At 52.5% G+C, this 17,993-nt stretch overlaps 1 protein-coding gene across 2 annotated transcripts in view; it reads left to right on the plus strand.

Moving 5' to 3' along the window:
- Positions 1-17,993, plus strand: part of ACTN4 (actinin alpha 4) — a 147,919-nt gene that overhangs the window by 118,872 nt on the left and 11,054 nt on the right. For both annotated transcript variants that reach the window (XM_079985342.1, XM_079985341.1), the window contains exons 11-16: positions 2,314-2,461; positions 12,028-12,178; positions 15,180-15,288; positions 15,397-15,537; positions 17,385-17,567; positions 17,728-17,862. In XM_079985342.1, the coding sequence (XP_079841468.1) occupies positions 2,314-2,461; positions 12,028-12,178; positions 15,180-15,288; positions 15,397-15,537; positions 17,385-17,567; positions 17,728-17,862 (867 nt within the window). The remainder of the gene's footprint in view (positions 1-2,313; positions 2,462-12,027; positions 12,179-15,179; positions 15,289-15,396; positions 15,538-17,384; positions 17,568-17,727; positions 17,863-17,993) is intronic.

Here is a 17,993-nt window from a genome sequence, read left to right on the forward strand (position 1 = left end):
TATTAGAAGCTATTAAGCGGAACCGATGTGTTTGTCTTGCTGTGTTTCACTTCTCGTTTGCTTAGGGTGCTTTATATATACAGTTGTACCTTGGTTCTTGAACGGAATCCGATCCAGAAGTCCGTTCGACTTCCGAAAGCGTTCGAAAACCAAGGCGCAGTTTCCGATTGGCTGCAGGAGCTTCCTGCAGCCAATCGGAAGCCGCAAAAGCCCCGTTGGACGTTCGGGTTCCAAAGAACGTTTGCAAACCGAAACACTCACTTCCGGGTATGCGGCGTTCAGGAGCCAAAACGTTTGGGTCACAAGGCGTTTGAGAACCAAGGTGCGACTGCATATATACAGTGGTACCTCGGGTTATGTACTTCATTTGTTCTGGAGGTCTGTACATAACCTGAAACTGTTCTTAACCTGAAGCACCACTTTAGCTAATGGGGCCTCCCGCTGCCACCGCGCCGCCAGAGCACGATTTCTGTTCTCATCCTGAAGCAAAGTTCTTAACCTGAGGTAATACTTCTGGGTTAGCAGAGTCTGTAACCTGAAGTGTCTGTAACCCGAGGTACCACTGTAAAAGAAACACATTGTGGAATGGAAGTTCTGTAATGTCGTCTTTAAAAAAGCAGGTGATTCAGAACAGATAACAGAAAAGAATTCTTTGTGCTGTGCATATTTAAAGGAGGCAGTGGTGGCCACCAGCTTGGATGGCTTCAAAAGAGGATTAGGCAGATTCGTGGAGGAGAGGGCTATCGGAAGCAGCAATGCTTCTCAAGATCAATAGCTGGGGGCCACCGGTGGGGAGTGGTCCTCCACAGGCATCTGGTTGGCCGCTGTTGAGAAGAGGATGCTGAACTGGGTGGTCTATTGGCCTGATCCAGAAGACTCTCCCTGTGTTCCTAAGTCCTTAGATGTGTCTACAGCAGGGGTGGCCAACTCCCAAGAGACTGCGATCTACTCACAGAGTTAAAGACTGGCAGTGATCAACCCCCTTTTTCAGGGTTCAGGTCAAAGTTGTTGAGCTCTTTTTAGAGAGAAGGAAAGCCCCGTTTTTGGGGTTGCAGGGCAAAAAAGGGGAACCAAACTTGTTGAGCTTCTTTGGGGGTGATCTACCAGTGATCTACCACAGATGTCCGGTGATCTACCAGTAGAGCACGATCTACCTGTTGGACGTACCTGGTCTGCAGCATGGGTAGGCAAACTAAGGTCCACGGGCTGGATCAGGCCCAATTGCCTTCTGGATCCAGCCTGCAGACAGTCCAGGAATCGCTGCGTGGGTCACCAGTGCGCACGTTCTTTCCCTCTCCCGCCACCTCCTCCCTCCCTCCTCCTGGCTTCTCCCCGCCCTGCCTAGAGGAGGAAGGGGGCAGGGCTTTGTTGGTGCCAGCAGCAGCAGCAGCAGCGCTTGAGCGGCCGCCATTTTAAGCAGCTCCTCTCTGGAGCCCTTTTGCACGCCGCTCATCGTCCCTCTGCCGCCACTGCCACCGGCCCCTGGCGCTCACAAGACACAGGTAAGCAGCCACTGGGGCTCATGGTGCTCTTGCATCATTCCCCGCCCAAAAAAAATATAGTCCGGCCCCCCACAAGCTCTGAGGGACAGTGGACTGTCCCCCTGCTGAAAAAGTTTGCTGACCCCTGGTCTACAGCCACCTGGGGGAGAGGGTTAGCCTGAGCTGAGACCAGTGGCGTAGCATGGGGGGTGCAGGGGGGCCCGGCCGCACCGGGCGCAACATCTGGGGGGGGCGAGCTCGCCGCCTCTGGAGTCGCCGAAGAGCCTCGGGCGCAGGCTGTAGCAGAGCCCCATGTCTTGCGGAACCGACGAGCTGTGCGCGCGTCCGGGCTGAAGGCGTCCGGCAGGCAGCGGCTCTCAGCACTCGCCACTGTCCCCACGCGTCAGGGCCGTGGAGGGCGCGCCAGGCAGCCCCTCCTCACAGCCCCGCTGCCGCTGCTGCAGCTGCTGGGCTATGTTGCATTTTCCTCGCCTCTCTGCCCTCCTCCTCCTCCTCCGGGCAAGCGGCGTCGTTTGGGCGGCAGCGCCAGCGGCAACTCGCCTCAGATCACCTGAAACGGACCCGCCGCCTCCGTGGCTACCTTACCATAAATACCCCAGCCCAGGCAGCAGCAAGAAGAAGCTGGCAGCAGCGGCAGGTTAGGGGTTAGGGGCGCAAGTTACTTGCCTTGCCCCGGGTTAGGGGGCGCAAATTACTTGCCTTGCCCCGGGTGCTGACAACCCACGCTACGCCGCTGGCTGAGACATGAGATGCAAATGCAGAAGTTTTACGATGCTGAACGTTTCCCTCTCCCCCCAAAAAACCTCCCCAGGACATCAATAATGGCTGGCAGCACTTGGAGCAGGCGGAGAAAGGCTACGAAGAGTGGCTGCTGAATGAGATCCGAAGGATGGAGAGGCTGGACCACTTGGCCGAGAAGTTCAGGCAGAAGGCGTCGATCCATGAAAGCTGGACCGAAGGTGAGCTTAAGGATGCAGGATGCTGCCTTGTGCCAAGCGAGGCAGCTGGCTCGTCTGTCGTCTGTGATGACTGGCAGGGTCAGGAACCTGAACCTGGGGCCTTCTCTGGATGCAAAACACAGCTTTTTCCCGTGCACGTAGGACACACAAATAACACACCCAACATCTGCGACTAGCAACAGCCAGCCTTTCCCGCTACTGCTGTCCAGGTACAGCAATGGAGCCCACCTAATGTCAATAGGCAGGGAGTTCCAAAGCACAAAGGGAATAACTCTTTAAAAAAACCACGCAGGACAGATATAATAATAATAATAATAATTTATTATTTATACCCCGCCCATCTGGCTGGGCTTCCCCAGCCACTCTGGGCGGCTTCCAAAAAAATATTAAAATACTGTAATACATCAAACTTTAAAAGCTTCCCTAAACGGGGCTGCCTTCAGATATCTTCTAAAAGTCTGGTACTTCTTGTTCTTTTTGACATCTGGTGGGAGGGCGTTCCACAGGGAGGGCGATACTACCAAGAAGGCCCTCTGCCTGGTTCCCTGTAACTTGGCTTCTTGCAGTGAGGGAACCTCCAGAAGGCCCTCTGCGCTGGACCTCAGTGTCCGGGCAGAACAATGGGGGTGGAAACGCTCCTTCAGGTATACTGGGCTGAGGCTGATTAGGGCTTTAAAGGTCAGCACCAACACTTTGAATTGTGCTTGGAAACGTACTGGGAGCCAATGTAGGTCTTTCAAAGCTGGTGTTATATGGTCTCGGCGGCCGCTCCCAGTCACCAGTCTGGCTGACGCATTCTGGATTAATTGCAGTTTCCAGGTCACCTTCAAAGGTAGCCCCACGTAGAGCGCGTTGCAGTAGTCCAAGCGGGAGATAACCAGAGCTTGCACCACTCTGGTGAGACAGTGCGGGCAGGGAGGGTCTCAGCCTGCGTACCAGATGGAGCTGGTAAACAGCTGCCCTGGACACAGAATTGACCTGTGCCTCCATGGACAGCTGTGAGTCCAAAATGACTCCCAGGCTGCGCACCTGGTCCTTCAGGGGCACAGTTACCCCATTCAGGACCAGGGAATCCTCCACACCCACCCACCTCCTGTCCCCCAAAAACAGTACTTCTGTCTTGTCAGGATTAAATCTCAATCTGTTAGCCGCCATCCATCCTCCAACCGCCTCCAAACACTCACACAGATACTGCATGGAGTTCAAATCCTGCAGGTCAAAGGCATGGAATGAACTAGTGGAATCCCGCCATGCCCCCTTCTGCTACGTTCTACCCAAGTGCCCCCTGTGACGGTGCTGATGGCCGTGTGTTTTTGGAGGTAGCCCAGAGACGCCTCCCCTCATCCAGGAGAGAGGTCGGCTTCCCGGAGGGGGGGGGGGTGTACCGCTGCCTTTTTATTAAACGCCTAGCCTCTGGCCTCTTCCAGTCTGGCCAGATGTCAAGGCGCGAGGGCCGAACCTTCCAACATGGCAGCTGCGGGTCTCGCCCCGTAGAAAAATGCCATAATCCCCCCTTCTGGAAGGAATGTGCCGGGTGGAATGTTGTTCTCATAGGGTTGGGGGAAAGAACATTGCCGGGTTGGGGGGGTGGAAACATAGTTTAGCTTGCGCAAGTGTGTGGAGGGGGGGCAGGAGGCGCTTACAGCTGCGCAGAAGCGATCTGTTTCTGCTTTTCCGTGGGTTTTGGGAGCGACGGAAATAATTGAAAGAAGAAAAGGGAGCTGAGTGGCCGTCTGGTTTTTCTTTGGTTGGGGGGGGGGGCGGGGAGCCAATGAACCAATGAAACTTGCCTTACCCAGAGCCAGACATTTAGTCCCCTAGCCTGGTGGTCTTTTCTGAGTGCCAGCAACTCGGCAACACAGCCTGGGTTTTCTGAGCTCTCCCACTGCATACGTACCCCCCTTAACCCAGGCTGCTGAATGGGATCACATTCGCACCTGGCTCTCCCCGCAAGGCGGCTCGCAAAATACCTCGAGGGGCTTCCCGGGAGCCACTGCGCCCTTTCTCACGTGTGACCTTGTCGCATAGACTGAATGCGAAATGCGCTAGCAGCTCGGACACCGGGCAGAGAGCGTCTTCTTCTAACCTGGTGCCTGTGAAGCCTAAAGAACTCATTGCCACAGGGGTGGCGGCCGCCTGCAAGGGCAGCTTTTATTAGAAGAAAGGGGAACAAGAGGAGGGAGATGGAGACTCTTCCTCCGCCTCGTTCTCCTCATGAGATTCCCCAGGGAACGCTTGGCTAACTGCTGCCGGAGACAGAGCGCTGGGTTAGGCCAATGTTGACTCAGATCCAACGTGACATGTCCTATTTTATTTTTCATGCCTGGAGGGAATTCAGGGGGAGTAGCTGCTGTTAAATAGCTGCTCTTAGAGCATTGGGGTATGCATATGCTGAGCTATATATATATATATATATATAGCTCTCCGGTGCAAGACGGTCTGGGCACATGATACCAATCCTGGCCTGACTTCACAGGCTACCAATTAGTTTGCAGGCTCAGTTAAAAATGCAGGTTTTGGAACTTCAAAGCCTTAAACTGCTTAGGACCCGCACGAACCAACCCAGACCCTGCCATCATCATCTGAGGCCCTTCTTCATGTGTGTCCTCCACAAGAAGTCTGGAGGGCGGCAAGACGAGATTGGGCCTTCTCAGTGGTGGCTCCCTATTTGCTCTACCCAGGGAGGCCCTTCTGACACCTTCATCGCACATCTGTAAGCGCCAGGCTAGGCAAAAACATTACTTTTTAACCAGGCCTTCTACTTTTAACTTATCTATGGCCTCTTTTTTTTTTTTGGCAATGGCATGGTTTAATGCAACAGGGTGTTTATGCTGGTTTTAATGTATATATATATGTTTATTTGTTCTGCTTAAAATATTATAAGTCTCTCTTGAGTTGCCATGGGAAAAGAGCAACCAATAAAATGAATTAATTAAAGGTAATAAAATATTCCCGTTTGACCTTGAGCACCAGAGGCCCTGCCCTCCATCCTGCCATCACACGAATCAAGATAGCTGCAAAAGGAGCTTACAGATGAGCTGAGATTTAAGAAGGGCACATTTAAGAAACAAGAAAGGGGAAATCGCAAAGGAAGAATACACACGAGTAGTCAACAGTTGCAGGGAGACGGTCAGGCTTGCCAAAGCTTAGAATGAACTCGGGCTCGCAAGACAGGTTGCAAATATTTTTCTTCTTCCTCTGCAACCGCACCAGTTTCTTCAGGTTCCACCCACCTATATTTCTTGTTGGTCTGCCTTTGTGCTTTCAATATTTTGCTTTTAAGAAGCTCCCATCCATCTTGGACTCCTCTCGGAGTATTTCTGACCGTGGGACTTTCACCCAGTAGTTCTTTTGGGCTTTTTGAAACCAGCCTCCTTAAAGTCCAGAGTCTGTTTTCTGACTACACTCCGCTTTCCCTTCTTGCCTGAGTATGATAAAACCTAAGAGGACTTGGTACAGTGGTGCCCCGCAAGACGAACGCCTCGCAAGACGAAAAACTCGCTAGACGAAAGAGTTTTCCGTTTTTGTGGTGCTTCGCAAGACGAATTTCCCTATGGGCTTGCTTCACAAGACGAAACGTCTTACGAGTTCTTGCGAGTTTTTTTTCCTTTTTTTCCCTTTTTCTAAGCCGCTAATAACCGCTAAGCTGCTAATAGCCGCTAAGCCGCTAATAGCGCTAATCCACTAAGCCGCTAATAGCCGTGCTTCGCAAGACGAAAAAACCGCAAGACGAAGAGACTCGTGGAACGAATTAATTTCGTCTTGCGAGGCATCACTGTAGCTTCCTTCCAAGGTTTCCTGTACTTCCAGCTCTGCAGTTCTGGGATTCTGTGAAATAATGGCAGGCAGGGAAGAACAATGACTGACCTACGCAGTGCTTGGGCTTCCTGAGAATCTTAGTTTTTGTTTGGGTGGTTGGCCAGTATCTACTCCTTGCCCCTCTTTCTGCCTCTCTGCTTGATAAGTTGGAAAGGCATTGCTGGCCATGTCAAACCCATACCCTCCAACATTTCTCGCTGAAAAGAGGGACTTCCTAAGGAAAAGCGGGACATTCTGGAATCAAATCAGAAACTGGGGCGGCTTCTGTAAACCCGGGACTGTCCCTCTGTTATAAACAAAATTTGCCCTTTTTTCCCTTATGGGGTATCCAAGAGCCCATATAGAGTCCTTACGTAGGATCCCTATTGGTAGGAGAGAATAACAGAAGCCAACCAGAGAATATTGAGAAGCAAAGCAGCTAGTAAGCCTGATCTTTATTGATCTGTTGCAACAGGGACCTCACTCAACACACGCAGGAGGGAGGAGGAAGCCAGAACAATGGCGCACAAGGCCTTATATAGACAGTTTAAATTCCCTGCCCTGGAGCTCAAGACCACCCCTCCATACATCATGCACACATCACAGAAGGGGTGTAACCTAAGACCACCCCCCAGATACATCAGACCTACATCACAGAAAAGGCGGTCTACAGCAGAAATCTGAGTGACTTGTTTACCTCTTGTCTGCCAGGTTACCTGTTTAATGGTCACTTGATTGGATTGCCTGGGGAGCCTGGCCAGTCTTTTGTAATGACTTAGTTCCTGAGCCAGGTCACAGGCTCACCCTATTCATATCTAAAATGTGCCCTTAAGACAGGATTTGTGAAGGAAAAGATAATAGGGAGGCTTTTGACCTTGCAGAGAAAACATTTCAGTTTGGGAATCAAAAATGGTTTCGGGTCGGTCTTCCTGTGCTGATCTATGTACGTGCTTGGTTGGGACACTTACGAACATTTAACATATATCTAAGACCTCAAAATTCCTATCACACTGGCAAACCATACCAGACACTTTGCAGTGCCAGCCTGACTCCAGTAGGAGTTGCCCAGCCTTTTGTGTGTGTTTAAGAAGCTACTACACCCTTCCAACGAGGAGGAGCCTGCAGTCCCAGAGAGCTCTGCTACGTCTCCTGAAAGCCCAAGACCAGTTGTTTATCTCCTTGCGTTCTGGCTGCAGTCCTTTTGTTTCCCGCCCTATTCTTAGCCGAGCCTGGGAAGGGTGGAAGTGTTATCAGCCTCCCTGCAGCTTCCTGTTGGGCTTGGTCAGGTAAAGGTAAAGGTAAAGGTACCCCTGCCCGTACGGGCCAGTCTTGACAGACTCTGGGGTTCTGCGCCCATCTCACTTAAGAGGCCAGGGGCCAGCGCTGTCCGGAGACACTTCCGGGTCACGTGGCCAGCGTGACATCGCTGCTCTGGCCAGAGCCAGAGCCAGAGCCAGAGCCGCACACGGAAACGCCGTTTACCTTCCCGCTGGTAAGCGGTCCCTATTTATCTACTTGCACCCGGAGGTGCTTTCGAACTGCTAGGTTGGCAGGCGCTGGGACCGAGCAGCGGGAGCGCACCCCGCCGCAGGGATTCGAACCGCCGACCTTTCGATCGGCAAGCCCTAGGCGCTGAGGCTTTAACCCACAGCGCCACCTGCGTCCCACGGGCTTGGTCAAGCACATGGCAAATTCCTTTCTCCTTGCAGCAAAGGGGAGGAGCCCCGCCCATCCAACCACCTCCCTCCCTCCCCCACCCAACTTGGCTCCTCCATCAAAGTGGGGAGTCGGTTGCTATAGGAGGCCCAGTGTGGCCCCAGACTGCTCCTTGGTGGTGATGTGGGGAGGGGAGAAACTGGAAGAAGGAACTCATTTGGTGCTAAGAAACGCCAAAGAGTCCCACCTAGGCAGAGCAGGAAGGTAACCAAAACTCTGTTTCTCAGCCAGTTGACGTGCGATCTCCTGAGGCAGTTCTAGCTGTGCTTGGTTCTCTTTTGCACTTATTAAAGGTAAAGGGACCCCTGACCATTAGGCCCAGTCGTGACCGACTCAGGGGTTGCGGTGCTCATCTCGCTTTTCTGGCCGAGGGAGCCGGTGTACAGCTTCCGGGTCATGTGGCCAGCACGACTAAGCCGCTTCTGGAGAACCAGAGCAGCGCACGGAAACGCCGTTTACCTTCCCGCTGGAGCGGTACCTATTCATCTACTTGCACTTTGACGTGCTTCCGAACTGCTAGGTTGGCAGGAGCTGGGACCAAGCAACGGGAGCTCACCCTGTCACGGGGATTCGAACCGCCGACCTTCTGATTGGCAAGCCCTAGGCTCTGTGGTTTAACCCACAGCGCCATCCACGTCCCTTTGCACTTATTATGAATTATCTATTTTATTACGTTTCCATCCCGCAGTTTCTCCCAAATAGCTCAAGGTGACGTGTGCTTGCCCCCCCCCCCCCCGTTATCTGCAAAACAACCCTGTGAGGTAGGGCCCAGGAGCCTCGTGCTCCTCCTCCTGAGAGGTCCCAAGAGACGAGAGTTCGAATCTCCACTCGGCTGCAAAACTCGCCGTGGGCGACCTCAGGCCAGTCACAGCCTCTCAGCCGCGCTTACCTTCCAGGGTTTGTTTTGAGGATGAAATGGAGAAAGAAGAAGGACCACCATGTATGCCACCTTAAGTTCCTTGGAGGAAAAGGGATGTAAATTTTTATTTATTTTCTTAAAATGCTTTATTGGTTTTAAAACGGAGTAACATAAGTAATCAATAGAAATCAAGGACAAAAAGGAAATAAGCAAACATTCATTCCATGGTTGATGCACATTGTAAGAAACGATTTGCAGTTAAATTCAGCATCACCTCCAATATAAATTTGTCAAGAGAGAAAGAACTGGAGGGCAGACATTTCTAAATAAACTTTTCGGCTGCACTCGCAAAATGCAGCCCCCAGGCCTCAGGGTGTGGGTGGGTGTGGGTATTCCTCTACCTCCTTAGCTCAAACCCCTGGTGGGGGCTGAAATAAAAAAAAATTAAGGTCTTATATATATAATAAATGTACCAAGCAAACAGGTACATAAATAAATAAACCACATGTCTAAAGCAGCACAGGAAAACAACCATGAAACCATTTTGGCTCCCAAACTGACCAAATGTTTTCTCTGCAAAGTCAAAGGAAAATGGAAAAGCCTCCTCATTGTCTTTTCCTTCACAAATCCTGTCTTAAGGATATGTCTGTGTATGAATAGGGTGAGCCTGTGACCTGACTCAGGAACTAAGTATTTGTCATTACAAAAGACTAGCCAGGCTCCCCAGGGTATCCAAACAAGTGGCCATTAACAGGTAACCTGCCAGACAGGAGGTAAACAATGCACTCAGATTTCTGTTGTTGACCGCCCTTTCTGTGATGTAGGTATGATGTTTCTGGGGGGCGGTCTTGGAATCCAGGGCGGGCAATTTGAAATGTCTATATAAGGGCGGGCACACCTTGGTTCGGGGTCCTCCTCCTTTCCTTTCCTCTGTTAATTTCTCCAAACGATGGAGAACCTACAAAGGACTCTATGAGGGCTCTTGTGTCCCCCATAAGGGAATAAGGGCAGATTTTTGTTTATTACAGAGCCTTGCTTTCAACTCAAAAGTTTTTAAAGGCACCAAGACCATCAGCCCAAATTCTCATTGATGCTACCAAGGCGGAATCTGGGGCTCCCTTGCCCACAGCACCCTGAAACTCCCGCCTGCTCCTCCCACCCTCTCGAAGAGGGTCCCAGACACAGGAAGCCGGCTCTGGGCTTCCTCCGGCTGCGCAGGAAACGAGAGAACTGCGAGCCGCTGACATTCCTGAGCTTCGGAGCCTTTTCCTCGGGCTCCTGCTTCCTCTCGGCTCATCCCTCTGGTTTGGGCTTCCTTTTCCCAGCCCCAGCCTGGGGGCCGAGGCAAAAGCTGCCTCTGCTCTCAACCTGGCAACGTTAGCCGGAGCCCTCTGCGCTAATTCGAAAGCTATTTGATTCGGGAGCGGAAAAGCGGCTTGAGTTTTTTTTGAAAAGCGCTCTTCTGTTTCAGTCAGCTGTTCCCCGGGACATGCTTAGCTTTGAAAATTCTCCCTTGGCTGCCGGCCAGACAGAAATCCAGACAAACTGGGAGTTGTGGTGGAGAGATGATGGGGCAGCGGGGGAACGGGACAGTTTCTGAGCTGGCTGAGTGCAAGCAGCCGAGGCAGAGAGACTTTGCTTTTAGAACGGAGATCTCCCCCTCTGTACCTCACCCTATCTCCCCCCCCCAAACTTGTGAGCCACAAGGGCTTGAAAAACCACCTGTGTCCCCCTCCATCACCGATCCCTCAGCCAATGAGGGATCGGTGATGTCATCCCAAGGAGAGGATACCTTGGGGATTCCCAGAGCTGGCCTGCGCCACTGACAAGTGTGGGGGAATCCTTGCAGCACCAGCCATGTCCGGAAAGCAAGACCCACCCACCCCTCCAGACACCGAACCCCTGACCAGGACAGAACAGCAGGGGGCGCTATTAATCTCGAGTGATACTCTGACCCCTTAACCTCCGCTGCCATGCGTAATATCATCGGGAGAGGAAAAGGAGTAAACTACAGAAATCCAGAGCGGAGTCCCTAAGGTGGTTGGATGGCGCCTTGTACGCCACCTTCCAGAAGCTCCTGCAGCCAAGCTGGTGCCAAACGTCTTGCTCTGCTTTCTTTTGCACCACATCAGCAAGGCCAAAAAAGAGGTCTTGTCTTCTGGGCTGCCCAAGATCTCCATGCACACTGCCCAAGCTTGCGCCCCAAGGAGGTCACTCCTCCGCCCTCCCTCGGGGGCTTTGCATGTGATCCTACAGGGAGGTCTCCCGTGCCTCCAGTTGCAGAATCCTTCTGTCAGAGCGGAAAAATTTGGGTGGGATACAAGGGTAGGGGCCTGGGGTGGGGGGGGGAAGCCAAATTAGGGTGGGAGAGGCTGACACCCATCCAGCGCCACACCCCTAACGTTACATTACCCAGAGGGGGTTCCACCCAGCTGTGTCACATCAGGGCAGTTTGGGGGAAGTTCTACCCCTTCCTCACTTTCTGGGTTTTCCGTGGCTAAGCAAGCCAATCTCTGGCTCCAGTGTCCTGAGGAGGACCTGGCGAGCTGGTGCCCAGGGGACGTAATAATCCTGGAAGCAAAGCTTTGAGTCGGATGGGGCTCTATTCCGAAGGGACTTAGTACATCTTGGGGGGGGGGGTTAGCCACATAGGCCATAGGTAAAGTTAAAGGGACCCCTGACCATTAGGTCCAGTCACAGACGACTCTGGGGTTGCGGCGCTCATCTCACTTTACTGGCCGAGGGAGCCAGCGTACAGCTTCTGGGTCATGTGGCCAGCATGACTAAGCCTCTTTTGGTGAACCAGAGCAGCGCACAGAAACACCATTTACCTTCCCACATATTTATCTACTTGCACTTTGACGTGCTTTCAAACTGCTAGGTTGGCAGAAGCAGGGACCGAGCAACGGGAGCTCACCCTGTCGCGGGGATTCAAACCGCCGACCTTCTGATCGACAAGTCCTAGGCTCTGTGGTTTAACCCACAGCGCCACACGCGTCCCTTTACATACCATACATCCCTGCATATTTTACCTGAACTAAACCATTCAGTAATCCATTGTTGCATCCATCAAAACTTATTTACACTGTTGAATTTATCTTAATACTTTTTTATTGTCTTGCGATTGGGGGGGGGGCGGGCTCCTCAACAGCTTTTGACCAGTCCCTTCCATCTTCTCTCCCAACAACCCCAGGTAAAGAAACCATGCTGCGGCAGAAGGACTATGAGACAGCCACCCTGTCAGATATCAAGGCCCTGATCCGGAAGCACGAGGCTTTTGAGAGCGATCTGGCGGCTCACCAGGATCGTGTGGAGCAGATAGCGGCCATCGCGCAGGAGCTCAAGTACGCTGTTCCCCAGACGTCCTCCCCCCCCTCCCACCCCGGCAAAAGCAGCTCTCTTTCTGGGGGCACCTCCACCCAGGCTGTGCCCATGAGCACACATAATATTGCGACTGGGGGCACCATCGCATACATGACCGGCTTGTGGGCTTCTTCCCATTGAGGCATCTGTTCGGCCACTGTGAGAACAGGCCCACCCGCCAGGTCCTTCTGTTCTGAACTTGGCCTTGAATTCCAGCCAGTTAAATAAACTTAAATTTTTATATATACCCCGCCCTTCCCGGTTCAAAAACCGGGCTCAGGGCGGCTAACAACAAATTTAAAACACCTACTGTATTTTTCGCTCTATAAGACGCACCCGACCATAAGACGCACCTAGTTTTAGAGGAGGAGAACAAGGAAAAAAATATTCTCTTCCTCTCTGCGCAGCGCCCCTTCAGCGAAGCAGGAGGAGAAATGGAAGGGGCTCCGTTTCTCCTCCTGCTTCACTGAAGGGGCGCTGCGCAGAGAGGGAAAGCTGCACAGCGCCTCTCCAGTGAAGCAAAGCCAGGAGAGCAAGAGGGATCAGTGCGCACCGACCCCTCTCGCTCTCCAGGCTTCAGCGAAAGCTGCGCAGCCTGCATTCGCTCCATAAGATGTACACACATTTCCTCTTACTTTTTAGGAGGGGGAAAGTGCGTCTTATAGAGCGAAAAATACGGTGACTGTAAAAGCAGCATAAAATACAGTATTAAAAATACAGTTCTAGGGCAGGTGTTCTTCAAACTCAGGCCCCAGGCCAAGAAGAACTTCCTGGCGCCAAGAGCTGTCGGGCAGTGAAACGGACCACTTTGGAAGATGGCACTGCCCTTCATTGGAGGTTTATTACACAAGAGTTTGGACGGACATCTGTCAGGGATTCTTTACCCTCAGTTCCCGCATTGCTGGGGGTTCGACTAGACACTGGGGTCCTTTCCTTTCCAGCTCTGTGGTTCTGCATCGGTGGACTACAACTCCCATCATCCACGGCCATCTTAGATCAGAGACGAAGGATGGTGGGAGTTGCCGTCCACTCATATCTGGGAACCCAAAGCTGAATGAAACCACGACGCTCGGAGCAGCCTCCCTGCTGAAGCTATCAGACTGCCGCTCTAAAGCCAGGACACTTGTGGCTTCCTCCTGAGCCAGTCCTCTGGCCTCCTCGAGCCCAGACAGTAAAAATCCCAATTTCAGTCACTCTGGGCTGTGTGTGTGCGCGCTTGTGTTTATGCCGTAAGATTTTCCTGCATCCTGTGTAAAGGAAACATCAGCAGCCTCCAGGCCCTTTAGAAATTTCCCAGCCGCCATTCCATCACACCGCCCAGGCCCACTTTGTGTTTGTGTGTGTGTGTGTGTATGACTCGAACCGTCTTGCAGCAAGGGGGCCGACACAAAGAGACACTGTGTGATATTTCTGGCAGGTCCAAAATAGCAACCTCACCGCCCCTTTTCCTTTCCGTTTGTCACTGAGAATCCCTTTCCAATGCGTCTTTGGCTCCCGCACAGAAACGGCTGGGATCACCTCTCCTTTTGGAAAGAGTTCCTAAAAGAGTGTTCTCTTCCACTTGCACACACACACATGAGATACACAGTGCCCCTATTGTTCTCCTTCCCTCCTCCCTTTGTGTCACACCAGAATGTGCTTATTGTAAGAGTTTGCTGCAAACTTCTTCGTCCTGCCCCCTCCTTCTCCCTGCCCCCCCCAAACTCGGATAAACTCGCGCACAATTAGTACACACACAGGCGAGAGCCATGAATAGCGGCTCTTATTCCCGTGGCTGGGAATGGCAGGGAACTTGGAAACATGGATGTGTGTGGCCCTGCGGCATGGCTTCGTGGGGGAGAGAACACACATACAAACGCCTCTCTTGCAAAGAAAAAAAAAAAGCCTTGAAATAGCGAAAGCGCCATTTGAAGGCCGCTGAAGCCTTTTCACCATGCATCTGTTGCTTTGGGAGTCGCTAGGCAATAAATACCCTTCTCTCCCACCCCCTCGTCATGAGTTAGACACGGATCTGAGGTTAGGGGTGTTCTGCCTGAAACCAGGCACCCTGTTATCCCCGCATGTCTTGTTGCTGTGGCTCTGCTGGCCCCCTCCCAAGGTATTTCGCTTGGCAAGCCTCCCGGGTTTCTTCCTCCATCCCAAACGTGTAGCTACACGCAGCTTTCCAGAGGAGCTCTGCTAAAAACTTTGCATTCGGGCCGGGGGGGAGGTGTTGGCTGGGAACGTGCCGTTGTTGGGGCTGGGTGCTGGGCTCGCCAAGCTGGGCCACCCCGCACCCCAGAGACTTTGGGGGAGAGCTCCCAACCTGTCGGCCTGGTGGGCAGAGAGCCTTGAAAGGGGGGAACAGCACCCTCTGGTGCCCGAGATCTGCCACTGTGCTGGCTGCGCAGCAGCCGGGCTCAGGGAGGAAATAGATGCATGGCGTCTCTCGCACCCGGTTGCTGTTTTCCTGCATATTTCTGTGGCTCAAACCCACAATCCTGAGATTGAGAATCTCATGCTCTGCTAACAGAGCTATTTGTTCCAATAATTAAAAGACCACAGGTGTGCTCTAAGCAGAGATCATGACCTCTGCAACAAGAGAGCCTTAAGAATATACCGTATTTTTCGCTCTATAAGACACACCAGACCACAAGAAGCACCTAGTTTTTGCAGGAGGAAAACAAGAAAAAAAATATTCTGAATCTCAGAAGCCAGAACAGCAAGAGGGATCGCTGCGCAGTGAAAGCAGGAATCCCTCTTGCTGTTCTGGCTTCTGGGATAGCTGCGCAGCCTGCATTCGCTCCATAAGACGCACACACATTTCCCCTTACTTTTTAGGAGGGAAAAAGTGAGTCTTATAGAGCAAAAAATGCGGTAATTTCTCCTTCTTTTCTCCCAAGGTGTTTGGCCCATTGTGGTTGTATGAAGGCCATGGGGGGAAGAAAGCTTAGCCCCACTGGCCTGGCCCCAAATAATGCCCCCTTTCTCTCTGCCCTGCAGCGAGTTGGACTACTACGACTCGCCCAGTGTCAACACCCGGTGCCAGAAGATCTGCGACCAGTGGGACTCGCTAGGATCCTTGACCCACACACGGAGGGAAGCGCTGGAGGTGAGCAGACGGTCCTGCAGCTTGCCTTGACCTTCAGCCAGGGGCGCAGGGGAGAGTCGGCACTGTGTCATGTGACCCGATCACCTGACCCATTTCTCTCCTGCACAGAAAACAGAGAAGCAGCTGGAGACCATTGACCAGCTCCACCTGGAATATGCCAAGCGGGCAGCGCCCTTCAACAACTGGATGGAGAGTGCCATGGAAGACCTGCAGGACATGTTCATCGTCCACACCATCGAGGAGATCGAGGTAGGAGGAGGGGGTGGAAGCTCACCGGGCACAATTCAGTCGCCCCAGGAATGTGCCGGTCAGTCATCAAAGAGAGAGCTAACTCCTTGTAAGCAAAACACGATCCCCGCAGGCTTGTTGACTGCATGAAAATCAGTTGCCAAGACTGATTTCTCACCAGGGCTTTCCCCCAAGCAATTGGAGACTGTGCCTCTTGTTGTTGTTTAGTCGTTTAGTCATGTCCGACTATTCGTGACCACATGGACCAGAGCACGCCAGGCACTCCTGTCTTCCACTGCCTCCCGCAGTTTGGTCAAACTCATGCTGGTAGCTTCGAGAACACTGTCCCACCATCTCGTCCTCTGTCGTCCCCTTCTCCTTGTGCCCTCCATCTTTCCCAACATCAGGGTCTTTTCCAGGGAGTCTTCTCTTCTCATGAAGTGACCAAAGTATTGGAGCCTCAGCTTCAGGATCTGTCCTTCCAGTGAGCACTCAGGGCTGATTTCCTTCAGAATGGAGAGGTCTGATCTTCTTGCAGTCCATGGGGCTCTCAAGAGTCTCCTCCAGCACCAGAATTCAAAAGCATCAATTCAAAGCCTTCTTTATGGTCCAGCTCTCACTTCCATACATCACTACTGGGAAAACCATAGCTTTAACTATACGAACCTTTGCTGGCAAGGTGATGTCTCTGCTTTTTAAGATGCTGTCTACTGTGCCTACATGCAGCCAACCTCTCCTCCGCCCTTTTCACACCTCTCCTGGTTCTGGGAATCAGGGGAGAAGGGGAGCTTGTCACAGTAGCAGGAGGACTCACCAGCCTGACTCATCTCAGCCTCCCTCCTCTCCAGCCTCTTGATTCTGAACTTCTTTCTGCCACAGACTCTCCCTGCTCACTAAGCCCTGTCACCCCTTTGGGCTCTGACACCTCCTCTTCCTGGTCTTCTTCCTCTGACCACTTGTCGTCGTCCCACCACCCCTCCCCAGGCTCTGACCTCCTTCTTCCTTTCCCAACTGGTTCCTCCCACCACTCCTCACTCCAACTGCTGCATGACCCCAGTTCAGAGAATCTTGGGTCCCCAGGACTGGGGAAGATCACCTGAGGCTTGGAGGACCCATCACCTTAAGGCAGCTTCCTGCATCCTGACTTGGTATAAGACAGGTTCATATGCCTGTACAGTGGTGCCCCGCAAGACGAATGCCTCGCAAGACGAAAAACTCGCTAGACGAAAGAGTTTTCCATTTTCGAGGTGCTTCGCAAGACGAATCTCCCTATGGGCTTGCTTCGCAAGATGAAAACGTCTTGCGAGTTCTTGCGAGTTTTCCCCCTTTCCCCCCCTTTTTCTTAGCCGCTAAGCCGCTAATGGCCGCTAAGCCGCTAATGGCCGTGCTTCGCAAGACGAAAAAACCGCAAGATGAAGAGACTCGCGGAACGAATTAATTTCATCTTGCGTGGCACCACTGTACAGTGGTACCTCAGGTTACATATGCTTCAGGTTACATACAGTTCAGGTTACAGACTCCGCTAACCCAGAAATAGTACCTCAGGTTAAGAACTTTGCTTCAGGATGAGAACAGAAATCGTGCAGCAGCAGCAGCAGCGGGAGGCCCCATTAGCTAAAGTGCTGCTTCAGGTTAAGAACAGTTTCAGGTTAAGAATGGACGCCGGGAACGAATTAAGTACTTAACCCGAGGTACCACTGTACATGAAGCTGCTTTCACATGGCTTTAAAAGCCAAACAGAACTTGACAGGCGGCGTTCTGCCTCCTGGGTCACAGCATTGTAGATTTGGAAGGGACCCGAAGATTTTCATCTAGTCCAACGCCCTGCAAGGCAGGAATCGCAACTAACAAACCCCTTTTCCTCCCAGGGATTGATTGCAGCCCACGATCAGTTCAAGTCCACCCTTCCCGACGCGGACAAGGAGCGTGAGGCCATCCTGGGTATCCAGAGCGAAGCGCAGAAGATTGCAGACTACAACAACATAAAACTCTCCGGGAACAACCCGTACACTTCGGTCACTCCGCAGATCATCAACTCCAAGTGGGAAAGGGTGCGTGGAGATGTCCGGACCGTGTCACGAATCCAGGCAGAGTCCTGGAGGGAGATGGGGGGCGAGAGAAGCCGGCCAGCTGAAGTGGCCCACGGCCAGTTCGGCTGGTGGAAGACTTGGGGGGCTGATGACCCAACTCTTTTTGTTTTCGTTGGATCAGGTCCAGCAGCTGGTGCCAAAGAGGGACCACGCCCTGCAAGACGAACAGAGCAAGCAGCAGTCCAATGAACATCTGCGCCGGCAGTTTGCTAGCCAGGCCAACATTGTGGGGCCTTGGATCCAGACCAAAATGGAGGTGAGGGGGCTCTGCCCGCTGCTCCCCGCTTGCTGCTCCCCGCTTGCCCCACAGGAGAATTTGGAGAGGTGCAGAGAGGTTTCCGTTTCATTTCATTTTCACTATCAATTCATATACCGCCTTTCTTGTAA

Source organism: Podarcis cretensis (genome assembly GCF_951804945.1).
Source record: "Podarcis cretensis genome assembly, chromosome: 8".
NCBI classification, from domain to species: Eukaryota; Metazoa; Chordata; class Lepidosauria; order Squamata; family Lacertidae; genus Podarcis; species Podarcis cretensis.